The sequence below is a fragment of the Anomaloglossus baeobatrachus genome, chromosome 5 (assembly GCF_048569485.1).
Source record: "Anomaloglossus baeobatrachus isolate aAnoBae1 chromosome 5, aAnoBae1.hap1, whole genome shotgun sequence".
In the NCBI taxonomy this organism is placed as follows: domain Eukaryota; kingdom Metazoa; phylum Chordata; class Amphibia; order Anura; family Aromobatidae; genus Anomaloglossus; species Anomaloglossus baeobatrachus.
In genome coordinates, this window is record NC_134357.1 from 334,790,301 (window position 1) to 334,815,084 (window position 24,784).

At 44.5% G+C, this 24,784-nt stretch overlaps 1 protein-coding gene across 7 annotated transcripts in view; it reads right to left on the minus strand.

The window, feature by feature from the left end:
• Nucleotides 1-24,784, minus strand: part of EPB41L1 (erythrocyte membrane protein band 4.1 like 1) — a 214,776-nt gene that overhangs the window by 21,920 nt on the left and 168,072 nt on the right. For 4 of the 7 annotated variants that reach the window (XM_075349828.1, XM_075349830.1, XM_075349826.1 and 1 more), the window contains 2 exons: nt 22,571-22,603; nt 11,396-11,554 (listed from right to left, as the gene is read on the minus strand). In XM_075349828.1, coding sequence (XP_075205943.1) covers nt 11,396-11,554; nt 22,571-22,603 — 192 coding nt within the window. The remainder of the gene's footprint in view (nt 1-11,395; nt 11,555-22,570; nt 22,604-24,784) is intronic. The other 3 variants (XM_075349831.1, XM_075349829.1, XM_075349833.1) reach the window with 1 other exon arrangement.

The window sequence follows — 24,784 nt, forward strand, 5'->3', positions numbered from 1 at the left end:
GCTTCAGCGCTGAGAGATGATGGACGGGAGGATGGGCGTGCATATGAAATGAGCGGGCCCACGTGGTGACGGCAGGCGCTGCTACAGCCTGCTCGTGCCACCGATGACCCGCTCCACTGCAGCACCCTCACTCTCCACAGCCCTACATTCAGACTATAAGACGCCCCCCACCTTCCCCTAACATTTGGGGTGAAAAAACTGCGTCTTATAGTCCGAAAAATACGGTAAATCAATCTCAAACACCTGTAATAGTTAATTTGCCAGGTGAGCTTAATTAACCCCTTTACCAACCAGCAATTTTCCGTTTTTACCTTCCCTCCTTCCAAAAGTCATAACTTTTTTGCTTTTGCGTCAATATAGCCATATGAGGGCTTGCTTTTTGCTGGACGAGTTATACTTTTATTCTGCCACGTATTGTATTGGAAAACAGGAAAAAAATTCCAAGTGTGGTGACATTGCAAAAGAAGTGCAATTGCACAATTGTTTTTTGGGGTTTCCATTTACCATGTTCACTACATGGTAAAACTGACCTGACAGTATGACTCCGCAGGCCAGTACTAATTCGTAAATACCAAACATGTACAGTTTTACTTTTATCTAAGTGGTAAAAAAAAAATTCAGATTTTTTTTTTCAGAAAGAAAAAAATTGCGCTTTTATCACCATTTTCCGAGATCCATAGCATTCTCACTTTTCAGGCTCTGGGGCTGTGTGATGGATTATTTTTATATCGAGTTGTTTTTAATTATACTATTTTTGTGTACATGCAATGTTTTGATCGCCTGTTATTGCATTTTAATGCAATGTTGCAGCGACCAAAAAACGTAATTGACATTTTGATTTTTTTTTCTCTCGCTACGCCCTTTACCAATCAGATTAATTGATTTTTTATATTTTCATAGATCGGGAATTTCTGAACTTTTTGATACCAAATGTGTATTTTTTTTATTATTGTTTTATTTTCCATGGGGCAAAAGGGGGGTGATTTGAACTTTTAGTTTTGTTATTTTTTATTTTTTAAAACTTTAAAAAAAAATATTATTTATTTTGCTAGTCCCCTTAGGGGACTTGAAGCCTACACTATCTGATCACTTCATCACTCTGTACAGCAGATGACAACCCATTCTCGCTCTGTGTTCACCGATAGGGAACAGTTCAATACTTGCCAGAGCATGTTCGGACTTTGACAGCGTGATCTAACTAGTTAACAGGAGCGGGTGGATCGGAGATCCACCTGTGCCTGTTAGCTGCACATATCTGCTGATCAGGCCACGCAAGTCCTTATAAAGGGATAGATACGACCTAGCACCATTTGTAAAATGTTTTTAAAGGGACAGATACGACCTTGCACCATTTGTAAAATATTTTTAAAAGGGACAGATACGACCTAGCACCATTCGTAAAATGTTTTTTTTAACTTTATTAGGATGTTAAAATGTTTAAAAATGTAGCATCAATTTTTCATTTTTTCAAGAAAGTTTACAAAACCTTTTCTTGGTACCTATTCAGTTTTGAAGTGACTTTGGGGAGCATATACTGTATATTGGAAACTTCCAAAAGTGATATCATTTTAAAAACAACACCCCTTCAACATGTTAAAAATGGCTGTCATGTGGCCAAAGTTTGCCAGGGATGCTCCACACGGCTCCACAAAGATAGCTCTCACTAGCGCGTTAGCGCAGATATCAAATAACTTGCTATTTATCCACCTACAGGACCTCACCTCAGTGGCTATTCCTCATTTAAGCTTTGTTCGCTCATAGAGGCGGTGCATCCTTTAACGGCACTCTCGATGCCCTACACACACACTAAAGCCTGCTTTACACGCTACAAGATATCTTACGATGTGTCGGCGGGGTCACATCGTAAGTGACGCACATCCGGCATCGTAAGATATGTTGTAGCGTGTGACAGCAACGTGCAATTGCGATTGAACGAAAAACCGTTCATCGCATGCACGTCGTTCATTCCTGACGAATTGAACGTCAGATTGTTCAACGTACCCGGGGTAGCACACATCGCAGTGATGAACAGATCTCACCTGCCTCCTGCGGCTCCCGGCCTACAATGCGGAAGGAAGGAGGTGGGCGGGATGTTTACGTCCTGCTCAGCTCCGCCCCTCCGCTTCTATTGGCCGGCTGCCGCGTGACGTCGATGTGACACCGAACGTCCCTCCCACTCCAGGAAGTGGACGTTCGCCGCCCACAGCGAGGTCGTATGGAAGGCAAGTATGTGTGACGGGGGTTACTCGTATGTGCGGCACGTTCAACAAATTGAACATGCCACACATACGATGGGGGCGTTGCAAATCGCATACGATATCGTATGCGAAATTGCAACGTGTAAAGCAGGCTTTAACAGAGCGATTGTACGAATAAGACTGCAAAAGGTCGAAACGTCAAAGTTAAGTGGCTGTTTATGTGTTGCTGTCCGTAGCATTTGTGTGTGTAATAAAGAGATTGCATTTTCAACTGAATGGCACAATAGGGGACTAGGATGGGATATTGCTAGTGTATGTATGTGTATAATGGCACAATAGGGGACCAGAATGGGACATTACTAGTGTGTGTGTGAGAGTGTGTGTGTGTTTAATGGCACAATAGGGGACCATGATGGGACATTGCTTGTGTGTGTGTGTGTGTGTGTGTGTGTGTGTGTGTGTGTGTGTGTAGAATGGCACAATAGGGGACCAGGATGAGACATTGCTACAAAAAAAGGATCAGTAAAGGGGGCTTTACTACAAGAAGAGGAGCTGTATGGGCACATTAGTAAAAGGGGACAAGGATGGGCACATAACTACAGGATGTGAACAAAGGTGGGGCACATTGCTACAGGATAAGCACATTACTACAGGATGCAGCATATTACTATAGGATGGGGTCAAGGAGGGGGCACATTACTACAGGATGGGCAGATTACTGCAGGATGGGGACAAGAATGGGGTACATTAGTTAAAGAGGTCAAGGCTGGGACACGTTACTACAGGATGGGGACAAGTATGGGGCACATTTGTAAAAGGGCACAAGGATGGGCACATTACTACAGAATGGTGAGAAGGATGGGGCACATTACTACAGTATGGGGACAAGGTTGGGGCACATCTGTAAAAAGGGCAAGGTTGGGTACATTGCTACAGGATGGGCATATTACGACAGCATGGGGACAAGGATGGGGCACATTACTACGGGTTGGGAACATTACTACATGATGGGGACAAGGATTGGTACATTACTTCAAGAAGGAACAGGATGGGGGATATTACTAAAAGATATTGGTCAAAATTACTATATGGTGCAAATTGAAAAACTATATTACGTATAAGAAAGGGATACAATGTAAGCTAAAAAATAAATAAAGCATGACATTTTTTTTACCATCAATAAGGTTTTCATATATACATATTAAAACAAAAAATGTCCACATTTGTTATAATAAACAAGCAAAAAATGTTCAAAAACAGTGATCAAAAAGTGTAGAAAAAAAAAAAATGGTACCAATAAAAATGTCACTTTGTCCTGCTATCAATGCGGCCCCGAAATTAGTTTTTTCTATGTGCGGCCCATACACCCATCCGAGCTTGAGACCCCTGATATAGTCCAATATTGGTTAAAAAAAATTGAGCAGAGAGTAAAAAAATAACATCTAGATTAGGCCTGGTGTATCATGAAAAAAAGATCCAAAAATTATTTGAATATTCAAACGAGAAGAAAAAAAATATATCAGATCTTTAACTAGTTAACCAGAGCAATAGTGTTCTTGTACTTGCACCCATAATTAGCCAGGAAGAAAGACATTGAAGGTTACAGAATAGAACATTCTGACAGGAGGGAGATCTGAGCAACAGACTGTTAAGTTATGGTGCCATATGTTAATAAGAACAGAGAAATATAGAACATGCCATCTTAAAAATAAAGAAGGCTGAGATGGTTGCAGGGGAAAAAACTACATTTCCACGGCTTTAGTCCAATCAAAATGTGGTGAGCGGCTGCTGAGGCCTCCAATAAAGCTCCAGCCCCTAGGTAAACGCTTTGATAAATCTCTGGGGAGATTAACAGAAGTAGAAATCTGATCAAGCTGAATTAAGATGTTCCAGACAGAACCTTCAGAAGAAAACTCTCTATGGGGTTCTGGATTAATGAAGCAATTGCCACAGTATATCTACCTGGGAGGATGACTGCAGCGTGTTTTTAATATTCTCTACATGATCACGGACAAATTCTGGCCTCTTTAGACATCACAGGAAAAAGAAAGAATATTGACTACAGCTTGATTATTTCACTGATAAACCGCCATCGCTCATCCATTTACATACCATCACTTATATGTATTTGAATATGTATATGTACTTGAGATCTAGCTTTTACATTTAATGTTACTGTGTATATCACGTCATTTTTGCTATAGGGAGCCTGATTTTATTCTAATATACAGAATGTCAGAAATCCAGAATATTTCATAGGAGTTATATAGGCAAGACATTGTCCACTAAAAATATGCAGCAGTAGGGCTTGGCATATGGCATACTTATAGATTTAAGGGTGCTTTAAACGCTGCGAGATCGCTAGCAATAGCGATGTAGCGAACGATAGCACCCGCCCCCGTCGTTCGTGCGACATTTGATGATCGCTCCCGTAGGGAACATTATCACTACGGCAGCATCACACGCACATACCTTTACAGCGACGTCGCTGTGACCGCCGAACAATCCCTCCTTCAAGGGGGAGGTGCGTTCCGCGTCATAGCGACGTCACTAAGCGGCCAGCCAATAGCAGAGGAGGGCGGCCGGAACATGTCGCCCACCTCCTTCCTTCCTCATAGCCGGTGGACGCAGGTAAGGAGATGTTCATCGTTCCTGCGGCGTCACACATAGCGATGTGTACTGCCGCAGGAACGAAGAGCAACCTCGCTACTGACCAGACAACGATTTTTGGTAAATTAACGAAGTGTCACAGACCAACGATTTTGGCCGCTGTGATGTCGCTAACGACGCCGGATGTGCGTCACAAACACCGTGACCCCGACGATATATCGTTAGCAATGTCGCAGCGTGTAAAGCACCCTTAAGGCTATGTTCACATGTCCAGTAATCATCCATCAAAATGGATCCAGCAGCGATCTGTTGTCAAAAAAAATTCTTGTCCTGAAAAAATAGATTTTTGCAGGATCCTTTTTTTTTTTTTTTTTAACATGGGAGTCTATGGATAATGGATTTGTTAATTGATTGCTATCTGTTTTTCTTTTATTTGTAAAGGATCCGTTTTTTGCATACTGGATCAGTTTCAAATGGAAGATAAATAGCAATCAGTTAACGGATCGGTTTTCCATAAACTCGTTAAAAAAGGATCCTGCGAAAATCAATTTTCACAAAACGGATAAGAAAGTTGTGTTTGCACAATTTTTTTGCCAATGGGTTGCTGTTGCATCCGTTCTAACAGATGATTATTGGGCATGTGAACTTAGCCTAAGAGGTAAGCCAAGGTCCTGTGAACAGTGATGTGTCGTCATAGAAGGGAGGAGGGTTCATTTTCAAATATTGGTTAGGGTGACATGCTAACATATGGAACTGTACCATGTAAAGGGAATCTGTCAGCAGGTAATTGCTATGTATACTGAGAGCACTATAATGTAGAAACAGTCTCTGATTACATGAATGTGTAAGTTACTGACCTATGTGTTGTGGTTTCAGTACAATCAGTGTTTTATCAGCAGGAGATTATCATTATCACAATGATACTGCAGTTGTCCTGCCCAGTAGGAGAGGACTCCTGGCGAGCGGCGTAACACAGAGGGAACACCAGGGTAGCAATAACGGAAGGTCCTGGCGTTAGGGAGAGTGGACCGGGGTATGTCCTAATACTCACCTGAGACTGATCTCTGCACTGCCTAACGTACCTAAACAAATACATTTCCACAAGCGCCATCACATGCCTAGGCCCTCACTGGCCCTGAACTCACCCTGACTATTGAAGGCCAGTGAGACAGTAGTCTCGCCACTCCAATAAGACAACACAATGAAGGTAAGGCAAACGGGTGGGTAAAGACACAAATAAAAAGCACTCCTAGGTTTCTTCAGCAGGAACTTCGCAGCTGCAACAGAAACAACACCACAGATATGCAGAGATAAGCTCCAACAACATGCACAGCATAGCTATGAGCTATAGCCGGCATAGGGAGACGTTTGATACATTGCTAGAATCAATGTTTCTGTCCCTACCACATGGTGCTGTCAGATTACATGGCAGAAACCTGCTGACAGATTCCCTTTAAAACCAATCATAGAAAATGATCTGTGTTTACATGTGCAGGCTAACTGGAGGAACTATCAAGTCTACCTATCATTCCAAGTTAATTAGCATTTTTATTGTAATGTCACCTGTATGATTGAATTGTTAACATGATCATACACATCAGATGACGGTTCAACCTGGTTTTCTTGTCAGGAGTCCCAACTTTCCTCCAACGACAGATGCCAGGGGGACAACATGCCTGATCCTTTTGTTCAGATGGAAGATGAACATCCACCAGAGGATTTTGGCAGTTGCGTACTACTCTCTTCTCATTCTGAACGTATGCCTGCTTGGCCAATTTGAGTGTATGTATAGAGGGGGTTATGGAGAATAGTTGGCAGCCAAAGAAACAGGCAAAAAAACAGAAATCTAGGCCCAATTCATCAAAGCAATTTTATCAGAATTCTGTTGTAAATAGCTTTGAAAGGTGGATATATACGAGTATTTGCGCAAAAATGTTGTCGCTTTTTCACACGTTTTAAACTGATTGGAGCTGGAGCTGGGACTGGGTGCAGAGGGGGGACATAATGCCACAGCATCTTTAATATATGACAACTTATGGTGTTCCCTACACCGGAAATCTTACTGCAGCGGAATGAGGTTTCTGGCACCTGCCTCTTAATGAATAAGGAGCATCTGACTCCACAACTGTCTCAACAAGACCAGTGAAATCATTTTCAAAACCGGATCACTAGGACCTGCCGGCTCATCGTTAAATATGATCCCTTATTAAATCTACAATTTACATTGACTTTCATGCTTACAGCTGTCACTTTTCTGAGAGTGCAGAGATGCAGAACAGTTAAAGAGAACCTGTCAGCAGAAATTTCGCCCAAAACCTAAAAGATTCCCCCTCTGCAGCTCCTGGGCTGCATTCTAGAAAGGTCCCTATTATTATTGTGCCCCCTGTGAGACCAAAATAAAGACTTTATAAAGTGGTACCTTTTTGTATTCAGATACTGTAAATGTGACACGGGGGCGGGCTCTCTGGCGTCCGTTATTCTGCCTCCTGGTCCTGTATGCCGCCCCCATTGCTCCTTTCCATAGCTGATGCACCGACCACTGCTCCAGCCATCCCCGCGCATGCCCAGTGCCAGTCTCACGGGACTGAGCAGTGTGACCGCTGGTGACATGTGCGCAGGCAAGTGATTATGGGCGGGGCTGTGATTGTTATCAGCAAGTACCCGCCCATAATCTCGTGAACGCGCAAACCTCACCAGCGTCACACTGTGCTCAGGGTAGTGCTAGACTGTATGGGCTGCTTCCAGGGATGACGTCCCTTTTGTCACTTGATAGTATTTTGAACACACCCCTATCACGTGACAAAAGGGACGTCATCCCTGGAAGCAGCCCATGCAGTCTAGCACTACCCTGAGCACAGTGTGACCGCTGGTGAGGTTTGCGCGCTCACGAGATTATGGGCGGGTACTTGCTGATAACAATCACAGCCCCGCCCATAATCACTTGCCTGCGCACACGTCACCAGCGGTTACACTGCTCAGTCCCGTGAGACTGGCACTGGGCATGCGCGGGGATGGCTGGAGCAGTGGGCGGTGCATCAGCTATGGAAAGGAGCGATGGGGGCAGCATACAGGACCAGGAGGCAGAATAACGGACGCCACAGAGCCCGCCCCCGTGTCACATTTACAGTATCTGAATACAAAAAGGTACCACTTTATAAAGTCTTTATTTTGGTCTCACAGGGGGCACAATAATAACAGGGACCTTTCTAGAATGCAGCCCAGGAGCTGCAGAGGGGGAATCTTTTAGGTTTTGGGCGAAATTTCTGCTGACAGGTTCCCTTTAAAGGGAACCGATCAGATCCCTTTTGCCCTCAAACCCAGCAGCATTCACATATGTATGTAAACTTCCCTCCCTAACCAGCCCTGTATAATGCTATTTAGTAAAGTCAATGTTTAAAAAAAGCATTTACAGTATAAACTGCGCTGTCACTATGCTAATTAGGCTTTGACAAGTTAAGGGGGTATTGTTTCCCCAGATCAGTCGGTCCTCTTTCCATGTTATCACGCCTCTGTGGGCATAATAATATGATTTCCATGAGCCGACGTCATCTCAGCTCCTCCTGGAAATCTTGTGCATGCGCGTGGCTCATTTCGGCAGTGCCAATGCACCTCAGAAGCAGGGTGCACACGTCCCAGGCTTCAGAGAGGCATACTGCACATGATCGGAAGTGCAGAATGCTTCTTTAACACTGATTTTAGTAAATTGTATTATACAGGGCTGGTCAGGCAGGGAATTTTGGCATACACATGTGAATGCTGCTGGCTTGGAGGGCATAGGGAACCTGGCATGTTCCCTTGAAAGACAGTACAATAGCCAGCTAAAGAGCAAAAGTCTGAAAAGGTAGTCAAATTATTTTGTAAATTGAAACAAGCACCAACCATAAACATATGCCAATCAACTGTGCTATCAAGGCTTTGAGAAGTCAGATTTATATCAGACAACTCAGATAAGACAAATTATGAATGAAACAGAATGATACCAGTTACTATCTTCTGTTTGTTATCAAATTTGTAAAACTGTTTGATGCCTGCTACTCCAATAATCAGTATCACTTTAATTAGCCGTGAAAACTATGCATTGACTAAGGGTACCTTCACACTTAGCGATGCAGCAGCGATCCGACCAGCGATCTGACCTGGTCAGGATCGCTGCTGCATCGCTACATGGTCGCTGGTGAGCTGTCAAACAGGCAGATCTCACCAGCGACCAGTGAACAGCCCCCAGCCAGCAGCGACGTGCAAGCGACGCTGCGCTTGCACGGAGCCGCCGTCTGGAAGCTGCGGAGACTGGTAACTAAGGTAAACATCGGGTATGGTTACCCGATGTTTACATTAGTTACCAGTGTGAGCAGGGAGCAGGGAGCCGCGCACACTGAGCGCTGGCTCCTTGCTCTCCTAGCTACAGCACACATCGGGTTAATTAACCCGATGTGTAATGCAGCTACATGTGCAGAGAGCAGGGAGCCGCGCACACTGCTTAGCGCTGGCTCCTTGCTCTCCTAGCTGCTGTACACATCGGGTTAATTAACCCGATGTGTACAGCAGCTACATGTGCAGAGAGCCGGAGCCGGCAGCACAGCGTGAGAGCTGCAGAGGCTGGTAATTAGGGTAAATATCGGGTAACCACCTTGGTTACCCGATGTTTATCTTGGATACAGTTTACCTCAGCTGTCAGACGCCGGCTCCTGCTCCCTGCTCGCTTCATTTGTCGCTCTCTTGCTGTCACACACAGCGATCTGTGTGTCACAGCAGGAGAGCGGCTTTGAAGAAAACGAACCAGGGCTGTGTGTAACGAGCAGCGATCTCGCAGCAGGGGCCAGATCGCTGCTCAGTGTCACACACAGCGAGATCGCTAATGAGGTCACTGCTGCGTCACAAAAAGCGTGACTCAGCAGCGATCTCGGCAGCGAGCTCGCTGTGTGTGAAGCACCCCTAAAAGTTACATATAAAAGCACATTAAATGATCTATCTAGCTATATGGCCAGCTCAGAAACCCTACAGGTATACCCAGTGCCGAGCTTGAAGGCCAACTCATGACTAAGGCTGGACTCACACGAGCGTATGAAAAAACGGTCCCATTCTCGTTTGCGAGAGTAGGACGATTTTTTCTCACTTTTCATCCATGTCCTCTCAGTGTGCAATCCGTGTGCAATCCGTGTGCTCTCCATGTCCTCTCAGTGTGCTCTCAGTGTGCAATCCGTGTGCTCTCCATGTGCTCTCAGTGTGCAATCCTTTTTGTCCCTCAGCAGCTGTTACTCATTTACATTCATGTAAAGGAGCATTTACAGTGTTCTCTGCTACATGATAGGATTGTATCCAAAAAAACAGATGGTTCGTGTGCCGTCTGTTTGACATCCGTTTTTTCCTCGCACCCATTGACTTGCATTGGCGATTCTCGGCCATTTTATGGATGAAAACACAGCATGCTGCTACTTTTCTCGCATCCAGAATCTGGATGTGAAAAAAGCTGACCAACTCCTCTCCCTCATTGACTAGCATTGGTCAGAGTGCAATGCCAGATTTTCTCGCATTGCACTCGTCCAATTTTCATGCTCGTGTGAGCGCACCCTAAGGGTACTGTCCACTTGCGATTTTCACGGACGAGTGCAATCCGATAAAACATCGCATTGCATTTGCACCAGTGTTAATCAATCAGGCAGTATCCATTTGATATTTTTTCCTCAGCTCTAATCGTGCTGAGGATCAAATCGCAGCATGCTGCGTATGGCTGCGTAGATCACACCAGACTTGCTAATGCAAGTCTATGGGTGTGAGAAAACTATCGCACGGCATTACATACGCATGTCATACGGATAGCAAACGCATGTCATAGAGATGGCATACACATTTCATATAGATAGCATACGGATAGCATACGCGTGTCATATGGATAACAAACGCATGTCATACGGATAGCATATGCATGTCATACGGATAGCATACGCGTGTCATACGGACAGCATGCGCGTGTTATACAGATAGCAAACGCATGTCATACGGATAGCATACCTATGTCATACGGATAACAAACGCATGTCGTACGGATAGCATATGCATGTCATTCGGATAACAAATGCATGTCATATGGATAGCATACCTATGTCATACGGATAACAAACGCATATCATACGGATAGCATGCGCATGTCATACGTATAGCATACGCATGTCATATGGATAGCATACCTATGTCATACGGATAACAAACGCATATCATACGGATAGCATACGCATGTCATACGTATAGCATATGCATGTCATATGGATAGCATACCTATGTCATACGGATAACAAACGCATGTCAGACGGATAGCATATGCATGTCATACGGATTGTTGATGAGAAAAATCTAAAACACTCGCATGTCGTACGGATGCTAGGCAAGAAAAATAAATGTGCACTCGCATGGCATTCGCAAGATCACATGCATGACACTCATCCCACTTTTCGGGATTGGACTTTTATGCAAGTGGAACCGTACCCTACTAAAGAATTCTGTGAATGCTGGAACTATGTCTCACCTCCTTAAGAACTGCTTTATGTAAAACACTGATCCAACGTTCCTTTAAATGGGGATCCATTACTGACCTCATGTTTGGAGGAAGAAGACGTAGGTGAGGACGGCAGCCTCTTTTCCCGCCCGCGCTCTCTGTGGACTAGTTTACTGTTGGGTTGTTTCAGCGTTCTCTTCAGCTCATTAATGCTGGCCTGGTGCTTCAGTAGGACATCCTGCGACTTGTCCAGGAACTAAGAAAGGGATATAACAAAAAGGTGTCAGTGCTCAACTCCTAACCCCTTCACTCCACCACATGCAGTAGACCTCTGGTAGTGAAGGGGTTCCTATATTTAAAAAATAAAAAAACAACTTGTGATTATAAAATGGCCATGAGGGATGCAGAGTTTCAGCAGACATGTCCACCACGGATCTTCTGAACTGGTAATGTTTTAGTAAAATGGGGAAATAAATGCAGGAAAGATGCAGGGTGGGTAGGAAATAAAGACAGACAGTGGCTTAGAGAGCATCTGTGGCGTGCCTCTAGTCTATTGACAACCAGACATAGCAACTTTATGTTCAATGAAAATTATGTTCTAGGGGCGCTATACCATTTAGGGGCCAACGTTCAACTTTATTTGTCACTTCCTGAATAAAGAATGAGACAATGCTTTCCAAAATATTGATCTGTAGACTTTATAGATGTAAAAAATGTTAAGAGAATCTGATTCTAGATCTAAAATACAAGCAGTATACATTTTTACATAGGTTACTTAGACCTGATGAGGCTGCTGTACTTACATTGAAAACACCTGTCAAAATGGTTGTGTAATCCTGGAATTCAGCAAAAGAGTGAAAGAACTCTTAAAGGGAACCTGTCAGCAGATTTGGGGCCTATAAGCTGGGGCCATCAGTTCGCTCTTATATACAGCATTCCAACATACTGTATATAAGAGCCCAGGCCGCTGTGTAGAACGTAAAAATCACTTTATAATACTCACCTAAACCGGTTGCTGCGGTGAAGTTGGGCCATATGGGCATCTCCGTTCTCCGCTGCCTCCTCTTTCGGCCATCTTCGTCCTCCTTCTGAAGCCTGTGTGCATGACGCGTCCTATACACTCGCCGGTCCCGCGCAGGTGCACTACAGTACTTTGATCTACCCTGCTCAGGGCAGATCAATGTGCGCCTGCGCAGGACCTCAATGCCGGCGAGTGTGGATGACATAGGACGCGTCATGCACTCCGGCTTCAGAAGAAGGACGAGAAAGATGGCTGAAAGAGTAGGCGCCGGCACCGGAGAACAAAGACACCCATCTGACCCAACTCCACCGCAGCAACCGTTTAGGTAAGTATTATAAAGTAATTTTTACGTTCTACACAGCGGCCTGGGCTCTTATATACAGCATGTTAGAATGATGTATATAAGAGCTCACTGGTGGAGGCCACAGCTTATAGGCCCCAAATCTGGAGACAGGTTCCCTTTAAATCCAATGTATTCATGAGCTAAACTCCATCTGTGCCCACCCAGCATGACTAAGCAGCAAAGAGGAGGAACACTGAGGAGTTGTCAATCAGGTTAGGTGGGAATAGGTTGAATTTAGCTTATGAATACACTTGGCTCTTTAACTCTTTATCTGGACTTATAAAATGATGAAATGCTTATTTTAATATAAAGGATTATAAAACCATTCTGACATGGATGAACGTAAATTTACCAGCCTCATTAGGTTTGAGATCCATTTAACCCCTTAATGACCACCAATACAGATTTTTACAGACCTGAGATTCAAGTGCATAGCATCCCCCGACGGGTGAAAATGCAGCAGCTGTCCACTATTGCCGACACCTTGTTGCATCAGCTATGATCAGTCTTGGCACCAACCATAGCAATTAAACTCCATAGATGCTGCTGTCAATAGTGACAGTGGTATATAGATGGATAAAGGTGTACGGTCTTCGTCTTTAACAATAACGGCACCCTGAGATCTCAATTGTGTGGTCCTAATGGCCGCCATGGTAATCCAAGACCAAGTAATTGCCCTAAGGTCTGTCACCTATACTGGCCTGTACAGATGTTAGCAACATTTTAGTAGTAAAAATATAAATTTTTCATTCCTGTCACTACAATTTTAGTAATTTTATTTTAGTAATTCCTGAAAAGCACCCAAAGGGTTCAGAAACTACATGACAGCAGTTTTGAATATCTTGAGGGGCGCTGCAATTAAAATGGTATCAATCTTGGAGGTTTCCAGTATATAGACCCCCCAAAGTCCCTTCAAAACTAAATAGGTCCCTAAAAAATGTTTTGTGAATTTCCTTTCAAAAAATGAAAAATTGATGCTACATTTTTAAACCTTCTAACATCCTAAGGACATTAGACAGATGGTGTTGATGTAAACTTGACATATGGGAAATGTTTTTATGAAAGGGAATCTGTCAGCAAGTTTTTGTTACCTCATCTAAGGGGTACATTGCACACTACGACATCGTAAGCCAATGGTAGCGATGTTGTGCGCGATAGCACCCGCCCCCGTCGCACATGCGATATCTTGTGATAGCTGCCGTAGCGAACATTATCGCTACGACAGCTTCACACGCACATACCTGCCCTGCAACGTCGCTCTGGCCGGCGAACCGCCTCCTTCCTAAGGGGGTGGGTCGTGCGGCGTCACAGCGACGTCACACGGCAGGCGGTCAATAGAAGCAGAGGGGCGGAGATGAGCGGGACGTAAACATCCCGTCCACCTTCTTCGTTCCTCATTGCAGCCGGGACGCAGGTAAGGTGATGTTCCTCGCTCCTACGGCTTCACACACAGCGATGTGTGCTGCCGCAGGAACGAGGAACAACATCGGAATATCGGTCCTTCCGAAATTATGGAAATGACCGGCACTACACCGATACGATTTCGATGCTTTTGCGCTCGTTAATCGTAGTAAAAAGGATTCACACACTACGATGTCGACATCGACGCCGGATGTGCGTCACTTTTGATTTGACCCCACCGACATCGCACCTGTGATGTCGTAGTGTGCAAAGTGCCCCTAAGAGCAACATAATGTTGGCTAAGAGATCCTGAATTCAACGATGTATTAGTTAGATTACTGGCTGGAGCCATTCTGACACTATCAAAGCTTTTAGATTTAGAAAAGCAGCAAAGCTGAGAGAGCTGCCCCCACCCAAACATGCTTTCAATAGAGATTGTACATTGACAGTGAGTTGTCAGAGGAAGGGGCTTACCGGACTGCATGACATTATAGTCCCAGCAATGATAATCACTAGGTGATAAAGCCTTTAGTTTAAAGGGAATCTGTCACCACATTTGCCCTATCTAACCTGATAATATGGGCATACAGGTTATAGAATGCTGAGAATAGTCATACCTGTATGTCTCATATCACATGGATTTTTGTAGATAAATAGTCTTTTATCACTTTATGTTAATGAGTTGCTTCAGGCTATGGGGCAGATGCTGCCTGGAATATAACTCCACCTCCAGAGAGTATTTTAAATAGAAGGGATGTCACCAGTGTGAGACAAGTAACTGACACAGAACAGGAGAAATTAAATTTGACTTCTTGCAAACACATTTTTTTGCAGCTCCCTGAGCTCTGATTCAATGCAACAATATTGAGAGCCTGAGGATCTTCCCTCCCTGATTAAGCTTTACAATACAGTATCTGGCAAAATGTGCGTTGGTGGACTGGAGGTACGGTTATTAGGGATCTTTCTGACCACCTCGGGCTCCAATTGGACAATCTTCTGCACATGGCACTTTAAAAAACTGGGTATGTAACCACCAAAACTGAAGGTGGTTTAATCACATGCATTAGTTAGAATGAGTCCACTTGGACTTTATTGTGTCCACTATCCCACCTATGTTTATTCTGTTTCCCCTTTTGGCCCTACTATAAATGCAGTCCTGTGAGCTTATATACAGATTCATTTGTAAGGCTGGTTTCACACTACGTCTTTTTAACATCCGTTGAAAACGTTATTTTAGCGGAAGTACGGATCCAGTGCAAATGCGTTTTCATTTCAATGCATTTGCAATGGACTCGCGTCCACCTGCGTTCACCTGCGTTTGCGTGCGTTATAGTGCGGATCCGGTGACTTGCAGTTTTTTAACATGTTTCAAAAACGCTACTTGTAGCGTTTTTGAGCTGCGTCAAAATACTGCAAGTCACCGGATCCGCACTATAACGCACGCGAACGCAGGTGAACGCTGGCGTGCTGATAGACAGGATCCTGCTTTTGTACTGAGCATGCCCAGAAAGTACTGAGCATGCCCAGAACCAGTCTCGCGTGATCTGTCTCTCTCTCCTCCTCCCTCCCTCACCCTCTCTCTCTCTATCTGTCTTTCCCCCTTCCTCCCTCCCTCCCTCTCCCCCACCTGAGAGCTGCGGACACTCGTAACCAAGGTAAATATCGCGTAACCACTTCTCTTAGTTACCCGATGTTTACGTTGGTTACGCGTGCAGGCAGCCCTGCTCCTAGCAGCTGCAGACACTCGTAACCAAGATAAATATCGGGTATCCAAGGCCGATGTTTACCTTGGTTACCAGCGTCTGCAGCTGTCAGATGCCGGCTCCCAGTCTAGCTCCCCTCACTCCCGATCACATGACTCCAATGCCCGCCCCTAAACATCCAGTGCAGGATCCTGCAAAATAACATATGCGTTTGCATACGTTATTTGCTGTAAAGGCAGGATCCGTACTTCCGCTAAAAAAACGTTTTCAACGGATGTTAAAAAGACGTAGTGTGAAACCAGCCTAACCTGATAACCAACCTTCCCCATCATGCTTGACTTTATGATCACTCACACGGTGATTTTATTGTGTTCACTGTTTTTGATTCATTGTTATTAATAAAGTTTATACATATATTGCACATATAACTCCAGTCCTCATTTATTTATTCAACTCTTGGAGTTTGTGTATGCTATGGATTAGCCTCATTTAGGCAACCATTAGCAATTATGCTTTGCATTAGGCTAAGTTCACATTTCCGTTGTTTTGCATCAGTCACATGCGTTGCTTGACGCATGTGACTGATGCGTTGTACAATGGATGACAACGGATGACAAAGAAAAGAATTTCATTGTCAGGCTCCGTTGTGTACGGGGGGCGGGGACAGGTGAGTGAGTGAGAGTGTGTGTGTGTGTGTGTGTGTGTGTGTGTGTCTACATGCGTGTGTACATGCGGAATGCGGGAGGGGGCGGAGCGCGAGGGGGCAGAGCCGAGCAGGGCCGTGGAGCTGAGGACGTCAGTGCCGCGGGGACTGCAGGGCTGGGGACAAGTGTGTGAGTGTGTGTGTGTGTGTGTGTGTGTGTGTGTGTGAGTGAGTGTACACATGCGGAGTGCGGGAGGGGGCGGAGCCGAGTGGTGAAGTGTCGGCCTCCTTGCACACTGTATCCAGGGTAAATATCGGGTAACTAAAAGCAAAGCACTTTTTGCTTGGTTACCCGATATTTATTTCGGATACCAGCATACACCGCTTAGCGTGGGCTCCCTGCACCCGTAACCACTGTAAATATCGGGTAACTAACCAAAGTGCATTGCTTGGTTACCCAATGTTTATCCTGGTTACGGGGGCAGGGAGCCAGAGAGAGCATGCGCAGCAAAATCCTACGGATCGCGCTGCTCAAAAAACGTTACAGGCTGCGTTGCTCCCGCCCGGCGGTCAGTTAAAAAATGACTGACCGCGACGCAGTGGATGCAACGCAGCATCATCAGTCGCAATCCGTCACTAATAGAAGTCTATGGGGAAAAACAGGATTCCTGCAAAATATTTTGCAGGATACCGTAATTCCTCTAGGCGACGGATTGTGACTGATGCAAAACAACGGAAGTGTGAACTTAGCCTTAGTGTAAGGAGTGTGTTTTTAATACTGCAACCCTGTCTGCCTGTGAGATGGAGGCTGAAGCTGAGAGGACCCTGCAGATGTGTCAGTTATAATCACACACAGATCTGCAGTGAGAGCAGAGAGCGGCCATCACACATCACACTGGTCATGCCCCATTTATTTAAAATAAGCTCTGGAGGTGGAGTTATCTTCCAGGCAACATCTGCCCCATAGCCTGGAAGACCTCATTTACATAAAGTGATAAAAGATAATCTATCCACAACTAGGCATCTGATATGAGACAGACAGGTATACCTATTCTCAGCATTCTATAACCTGTAGGCTTACATTAATAGGTTAGATAGGTTAAATGTGGTGACAGATTCCCTTTAAAAAAAAACAGCAGCACACAGCCTGATAAGAGAGGCATAGATGATTTTTGTTTTTTTAACACTACAGTATGCTTTCCTCTGATTAGTGATTACACATTAAAAACCTGCTCACAGATTCCTTTTAACTATTTTGTGTAGTTTGATTATTTGGATTAAAGGTATAAACATTCCAAGTTTGAAAACTGCTCATTTTTTAAAAATGTGGTCACATTTCAGATATTTTTATAAGTTGATGTAAAATACTATCACCATTATAAAGTATAATGTGTCACACAAAAAACAATCTCAAAATTACTGAGATTTGTTGAAACATCTCATAGTTATTACCACATAAGCTGACACTCATTAGATTTGAAAAATTTGGCCTGGTCACTAAGGGGTTAATAATGTATGTAGGTACCACCATGGGTTATGGCAAAAACGTAATATTGTGTCTTCAGAAACTAATATATTTATGCAAATAATATCTTCAAAATATCTCTTAATAGCTTGCTCTATTGTGGCACCTGAACAGTTTTAAGAATATCCTCTATTGTGAATTACCTTGGCTCCTGAAATATTCTTTAGCATACATGGGAACTTCAACAATACTCTGTGTGGCTAGATTATTTTACAATGTCCTGCTCTGTGGACAGGCTCTTTCAAATTCCTTTTAAAGGGAATCACTCAGCAGGTTTTTGTTACTTCATCTCATATAGGCAAAAAAAAACCTGAATCCAACAAAGTAACACTTAGTTTACTGAGTGAAGTGGTTCTAACACGAGCTTTTAGATTTAGCATGTAGAAGAGCTGAGAAAATGGCCCCCACCAACACCAGGCTCTGTATGTACAATGTCTATAGTCAGTGAGCTGCTTATTAGAGGAAAGGCAGAGTCGTACAACTAGGCAGGCAGCTAGTCACTGCAATGATAATGCCCTAGTGATAAAACATTCAGTTTAAAGTAAACAACATTGCACAGTTTGACGTGTGACACATCTCTGAATTCTGTGTCTTAACCCTTACATGCTGTACTCAGATTGTATAAGAAAAACCTGCTGCTGAAGGATTCCCTTTAAAATGAGTATTCTCATCTGGAACATTTATGGCAGTTTGACAGAACATGCCGTAAATGTTTGATACATGTGGGTTTGAGCACTGGGATATGCATCTATCTTGAGAAAGGAGCCATGTCAAGCACTGTCAGAAATGAAGTGATGGCCATAAAGGGTGCTTTACACGCTGTGACATCGCTAGTGATAGCTAGCGATGTCGTGCGCGATAGCATCCGCCCCCGTCGTTCGTGCGACATTTGGTGATCGATGAAATTATTGCTACGGCAGCGTCACACGCACTTAACTTTTCAGCGACGTAGCTGTGACCGCCGAACAATCCCTCCTTCAAGGGAGAGGTGCATTCCGCGTCATAGCGACATCACTGCGGCGTGAGTAAGTGGCCGCCCAATAGCAGAAAAGGGGCGGAGATGAGCGGCCGGAACATGCCGCCCACCTCAGTCCTTCCTCATTGCAGGTGGACGCAGGTAAGGAGATGTTCGTCGTTCCTACAGTGTCACACATAGCGATGTGTGGTGCCGCAGAAACGACGAGCAACCTCGCTACTGACCAGCCAATGATTTTTGGTAAATGAACGACGTGTCACAGACCAACGATTGTTGCCTCTGAGATCGTTTAAGGGCGCTCATAGGTGTTACACGCTGCGATGTCGCTAACGGCGCCGGATGTGCACCACAAACACAGAGACCCCGACGATATATCGGTAGCGATGTCCCGTGTAAAGCATCCTCTAGAGTTGAGCGAGTATTTAACTATTCGTACTCGCTATACTCATATCGAGTACTGTCTACTACCCGCGTATTCATTCCGAATAGCATGTGCAATGCAAGTCAATGGGGAAAACTCGCAAAGTAACGAGTAACCCAAATGCCGCACTATTCGTGCGAGTAGCAAATGCGGAATTCGGGTTTCTCGTTACATTGTGAGTTTTCCCCATTGACTTACACTGCACAGACTATTTGGAATGAATATGCGAGTATTAGACAGTACTCCTTAGGAGTATAGCAAGTACGAATAGTTAGATACTCACTCAACTCTAATGGCCACACATGCACAGCTATCACTATTCATTTTTCTGGGAGCTCTTAAAACTGACAAACAAGCATGGCAACTATTCCATTCCTGACTGTAGTCAACAGGCTACTGTTGCTGTTCTCAAATTACTCAATAGTTATGGCATATTCTGTCCATATGCCATGAATGTCAACTCCTTTAATGTTGGACTGTGTAAATATGTTTTATCGCAATACTCTAAAGGCTACTTTACACGCTGCGATATCGGTACCGATATCGTTAGCGTGGGTACCCGCCCTCATCTGTTGTGCGACACGGGCAAATCGCTGCCCGTGTCGCACAACATCGCCCAGACCCATCACACTTCCTGCCCGGCGACATCGCTGTGACCGGCAAACCGCCTCCTTTCTAAGGGGGCGGTTCGTTTAGCGTCACAGCGACGTCACAGCTGTGTCACTGAACCGCCGCCCAATAGAAGCGGAGGGGCGGAGATGAGCGGGACGTAACATCCTGCCCACCTCCTTCCTTCCGTATAGCGGCCGGGAGGCAGGTAAGGAGAGGTTCCTCGTTCCTGTGGTGTCACACGGAGCGATGTGTGCTGCCGAGGAACGAGGAACAACTTCGTTACTGCTGCAGTAACGATATTTGAGAATGGACCCCCATGTCACCGATGAGCGATTTTGCACGTTTTTACAACGATGCAAAATCGCTCATAGGTGTCACACGCAACGGCATCGCTACAGCGGCCGGATGTGCGTCACAAATTCCGTGACCCCAACGAGTTTGCATTAGGGATGTCGTAGCGTGTAAAGCCCCCTTAAGCCTATGTGCACATGGAGCATTTTTTTTTATACTTTTGTTGAGAAATCTCCACCAAAATCTGCTTACCTATCCTGATGCCAGAAAATCTTAATTACTCACCGGTAATGGGATTTTCAATAGCCCATGACAGCACCACCTGAGAGATAGGTTCCGCCCACATCAGGACAGGAAACCCACTGATAAAAAGGCGGTACCTCTCCTCCACATCAGTAGGTTTTCAGAGCCAGAGAGGACCAACAAAACACAACAAACAGATTAATCATACCACCACCCAAGGAAAAAAACCAATAACTCTAACACTCCCCGAAGGGTGCCCACAACCAGTGAATAGGGGGGGACTAAGGGTGCTGTCATGGGCTATTGAAAATCCCATTACCGGTGAGTAATTAAGATTTTTCCCTGCCGCCCATGACAGCACCACCTGAGAGATTTAAATAGACCACCACCTTAGGAAGGGACCACCGCCTGTAAGACCCGTCTCCCAAAGGAAAGGTCAGTTGTGGAGGATAAGTCCAGCCTATAGTGCCAAAAGAAAGTACCAGGAGACGACCAAGTAGCCGCCCGACAGATCTGGTCAATAGAGGCATCCGCCCTCTCTGCCCAAGACGTAGACACTGCTCTAGTGGAGTGCGGAGCGTCCTGCTTCACTCCAGCGTGCTGCACAGCAGGGACAAGCCTTCCAGCGGCCGCTGTGAGTGCGCACATCCCTGAAGCGACGCCGGGCCGAGCTCCCGCTCCAGGCCTGCGCCACACCGCCGAAGAGGTCTGAGCCCGAGGGGGAGTGCATCCAGGCCCTAGCACCGGCTTCTGGTAAGTACTAGGCTTCCACACAGGGTCGGACCTGGGACAGCAATGGGTTGTCCATACCAGGACAGGAAACCAAACTGATGTGGAGGAGAGATACCGCCTTTTTATCAGTGGGTTTCCTGTCCTGATGTGGGCGGAACCTATCTCTCAGGTAGTGCTGTCATGGGCGGCAGGGAAAAAGTCTATGAGATTTCTGATATGCTGTGCTTTTTTTTACTTTGCAGATTTTGGTGCAGAAAAAAAATCCGCAGCATTTCATTTTTTGGGGCGTTTTTTATCTCTTCCTGCAATCGATTTAATTGAAAAACACATTGTAAAAAAAAGCGCCAAAAACACATGAGTTTTTCTGTGCGTTTTTTGGTCTCATTTTTCTGCCAGAAGGTGCATATTTCATGCAGAATATTTCTGCAGCGTGTGCACATACAGTAAATGTAATTTCTTGTTGTGTAGAATATTTTTGTATTTTTTGCAATTACTGGAATGTCCCTTTTAGTACTTAAAGGACACAGTCTTAAAGGGAAGCCGTCACCATGAAAGTGCAGTCCAATCTGCAGGCATCATGTTATAAAGCCGGGTGAGCTGAGTAGGCTGATACACAATTTTTTGAGAAAAGAGTCAGTATAACTTGTGGTTTAATCATTTATATCGCTGCTCTTTCTGGGACTTTCAGTCCAGTGGGTGGTCCCTATCAGTGATTGACAGCAATCTCAGCAATTTGCACACATGTATAGAAAGGTGTCAGTCCCTGATAGGACCGCTCACTGGACCAAAAATCTCTGCTCTTCTATCCCTGCTCTATAACATGCTACCTTAGACTGGACTTTATTTTCATAGTGACAGGTTCCCTTTAAATATATTTAAAATATTTTCAGAATTCATCTTCTGTTCCAGAGTCAAGGTGAAAATTACGTTCGTATGCCCAAATCCAACAGTGTAATAGAAAGGATTGTAACACATCGGTTATATACACCTCTTTACCATCCCTGGATTAGAACAGCATTGGCTACATTCATTAAGACTATGTTCTCTTGGACTATGCTATTTGTATTGTTTTTTATTGATGTGTACATCCGGAGATATACTTTCATGAATAAACTGAGGACTGCATATAAGGCCCAATAATCTATTACATTGACCACCAAAGGGCTGATTTAATGCATTTCGAAAAAGGGTTAATAGGTGAATAGGATGTAGGATAGATTTTAGGATAGGCTGATGGGATCCACAGTGACAAAAGTACTAAGGTACATCAGGGAATAGATGGGTACTAGCTGGATGCTAGTTTTAGGGAAGGTAAATGGGAACTAGGGTAGGTAAATGGATGTTTGGTTACAGGTGGGTACCTCCTTGTGCCGGGGGGTGCTCTCTTGCTCCGACTGGTAGCAATAGGCAAGAAACAGAAGCAAGCAAGTGTGAGAAACACAGCAGCACATACAGACATACATGGATTCACAGAAGTATAGATAAGCAACAACAAAACATTTGGATCTGTGTTTTACTTGTGGACATAAAATGACATAAATCATATAATCATATCTGAAAATATACAGCAAGGTTAAGTGTACATAAGAATACAGAAGCCTACAAACAAATACACAATGTACAAAATAACATAAAAAAGAAAACATACAAAATGCACATGAAATATATATGTTTATACATATGGCGAGAAACACATGGACAAAATCAAATGACTCAAAGGGAACCTGTCACCTTGTACAAACAGTCCGATATGTGGACAGCACAGTATAGACAGCAGAAGGATATATAGGTTTGTTGAAAAAATGCAGTATAACTTGTAATTTATTCATTACAATCCCTGGTGTTTGTATGTATACGAGTCCAGTTGGTGGTCCTACTAGTGACTGACAGATAAATCTGCATGCACAGTAATGTAGTGAAGACTGTCAATCAGTGGTAGGACCACCTACTTGACTCCTCTAGTCCTATTACTGGCCGACAGATAAATATGCATGCACAGTAATGCAGTGAAGACTGTCAATCAGTGGTAGGACCACCTACTTGACTCCTCTAGTCCTACTACTGGCCCGACAGATTAATCTGCATGCACAGTAGTACAGTGAAGACGGTCAATCACTAGTAGGACTGCCTGCTTGACTCCTCTAGTTCTACTAGTGCCTGACAAATACGTAAATCTGCATGCACAGTAAAGGCCCCGTCACACGCAGCGACGTATCTAACGATATATCGCCGGGGTAACGGATTCCGCGATGCACATCTGGCGTCGTTAGCGATGTCGTTGCGTGTGACAGCAAGGAACGACCGTTAACGATGGAAAATACTCACCTTATCGTCCATCGTTGACACATCGTTCCTTTTTAAAAAATCGTTAATGGATGAGCAAGCAGGTTGTTCGTCGTTCCCGAGGCAGCACACATCGCTCGGGAACAACAAACTGCAGCTTACCTGCGGCCGCCGGCAATGAGGAAGGAAGGATATGGGCGAGATGTTAGGTCCCGCTCATCTCCGCCCCTCCGCTTCTATTGGGCGGCCGCTTAGTGACGCCGCTGTGACGATGCACGTACCGCCCCCTTAGAAAGGAAGCGGTTCGTCGGCCCCAGCGACGTCGCTAGGCAGGCAAGTACATGTGACAGCTCCAAATGACTTTGTGCGCCACGGGCAGCGATTTGACAGTGACGCACAAACGACGAGGGCAGGTACTTTCGCTAGCGATATCGCTGCGTGTAACACCCCCTTAATACAGTGAAGACGGTCAATCACTAGTAGGACCACCTACTTGACTCCTCTAGTCCTACTACTGGCCAAGAGATAAATCTGCATGCACAGTAGTACAGTGAAGACGGTCAATCACTAGTAGGACCGCCTACTGGACTCCTATACAAACACCAGGGATTTTAATGAATAAAATACAAGTTAGACTGAATCTGTTCCCACAAAAATATATCCTGCTCTATATCCTTCTGCTTGGAGATCAGACACCATTTTTAACATGACAGGTTCCCTTTAAATAAACTTATTTCATAATATATCTATATATTTTTTTATATGCAAATCAGAAGCAACCGCACAGATTAGCTCAGATCCAAGTTGTGTCCCGTGCACCATTTCCATATGTGTCACAGAAGGTTAGACCTGGGTCTCCTCTACCGAAGAAATAATGTCCTTTATTAGTAGTTACATATAGTGTATTGGTTTGGTGGTCCATGCATCTTCATGGTGGGAGGTTTTCTTGGGATTTTTATTGTTTGTGAATATATGTGTGCCAGGCATGAGAACAATGTCTGCAAGCTACCAATGCTATGGATGTGACGTTCTGGTCGTGGGAATCTTGTTCTGAGGTTTATACTCTTGTGTTCTGAAGTGTTCTGCAGGGAACTTTAGCAACCTGTAAAACCCAATTTAGATTGGAATAGAAGCATTGGAAATAAAAAAAAAAAAAAAGTCAGTAAATTAATAAATAAGGATTTCTTGAGCTCTGTATTGTTACACTTGTGGAGTATAGCATGGTGTTTTTACTGCCCCACTGTTCCCAGGACCATGGAAACCTCCAGCTGTGACCGGAAATCACCTGAGTG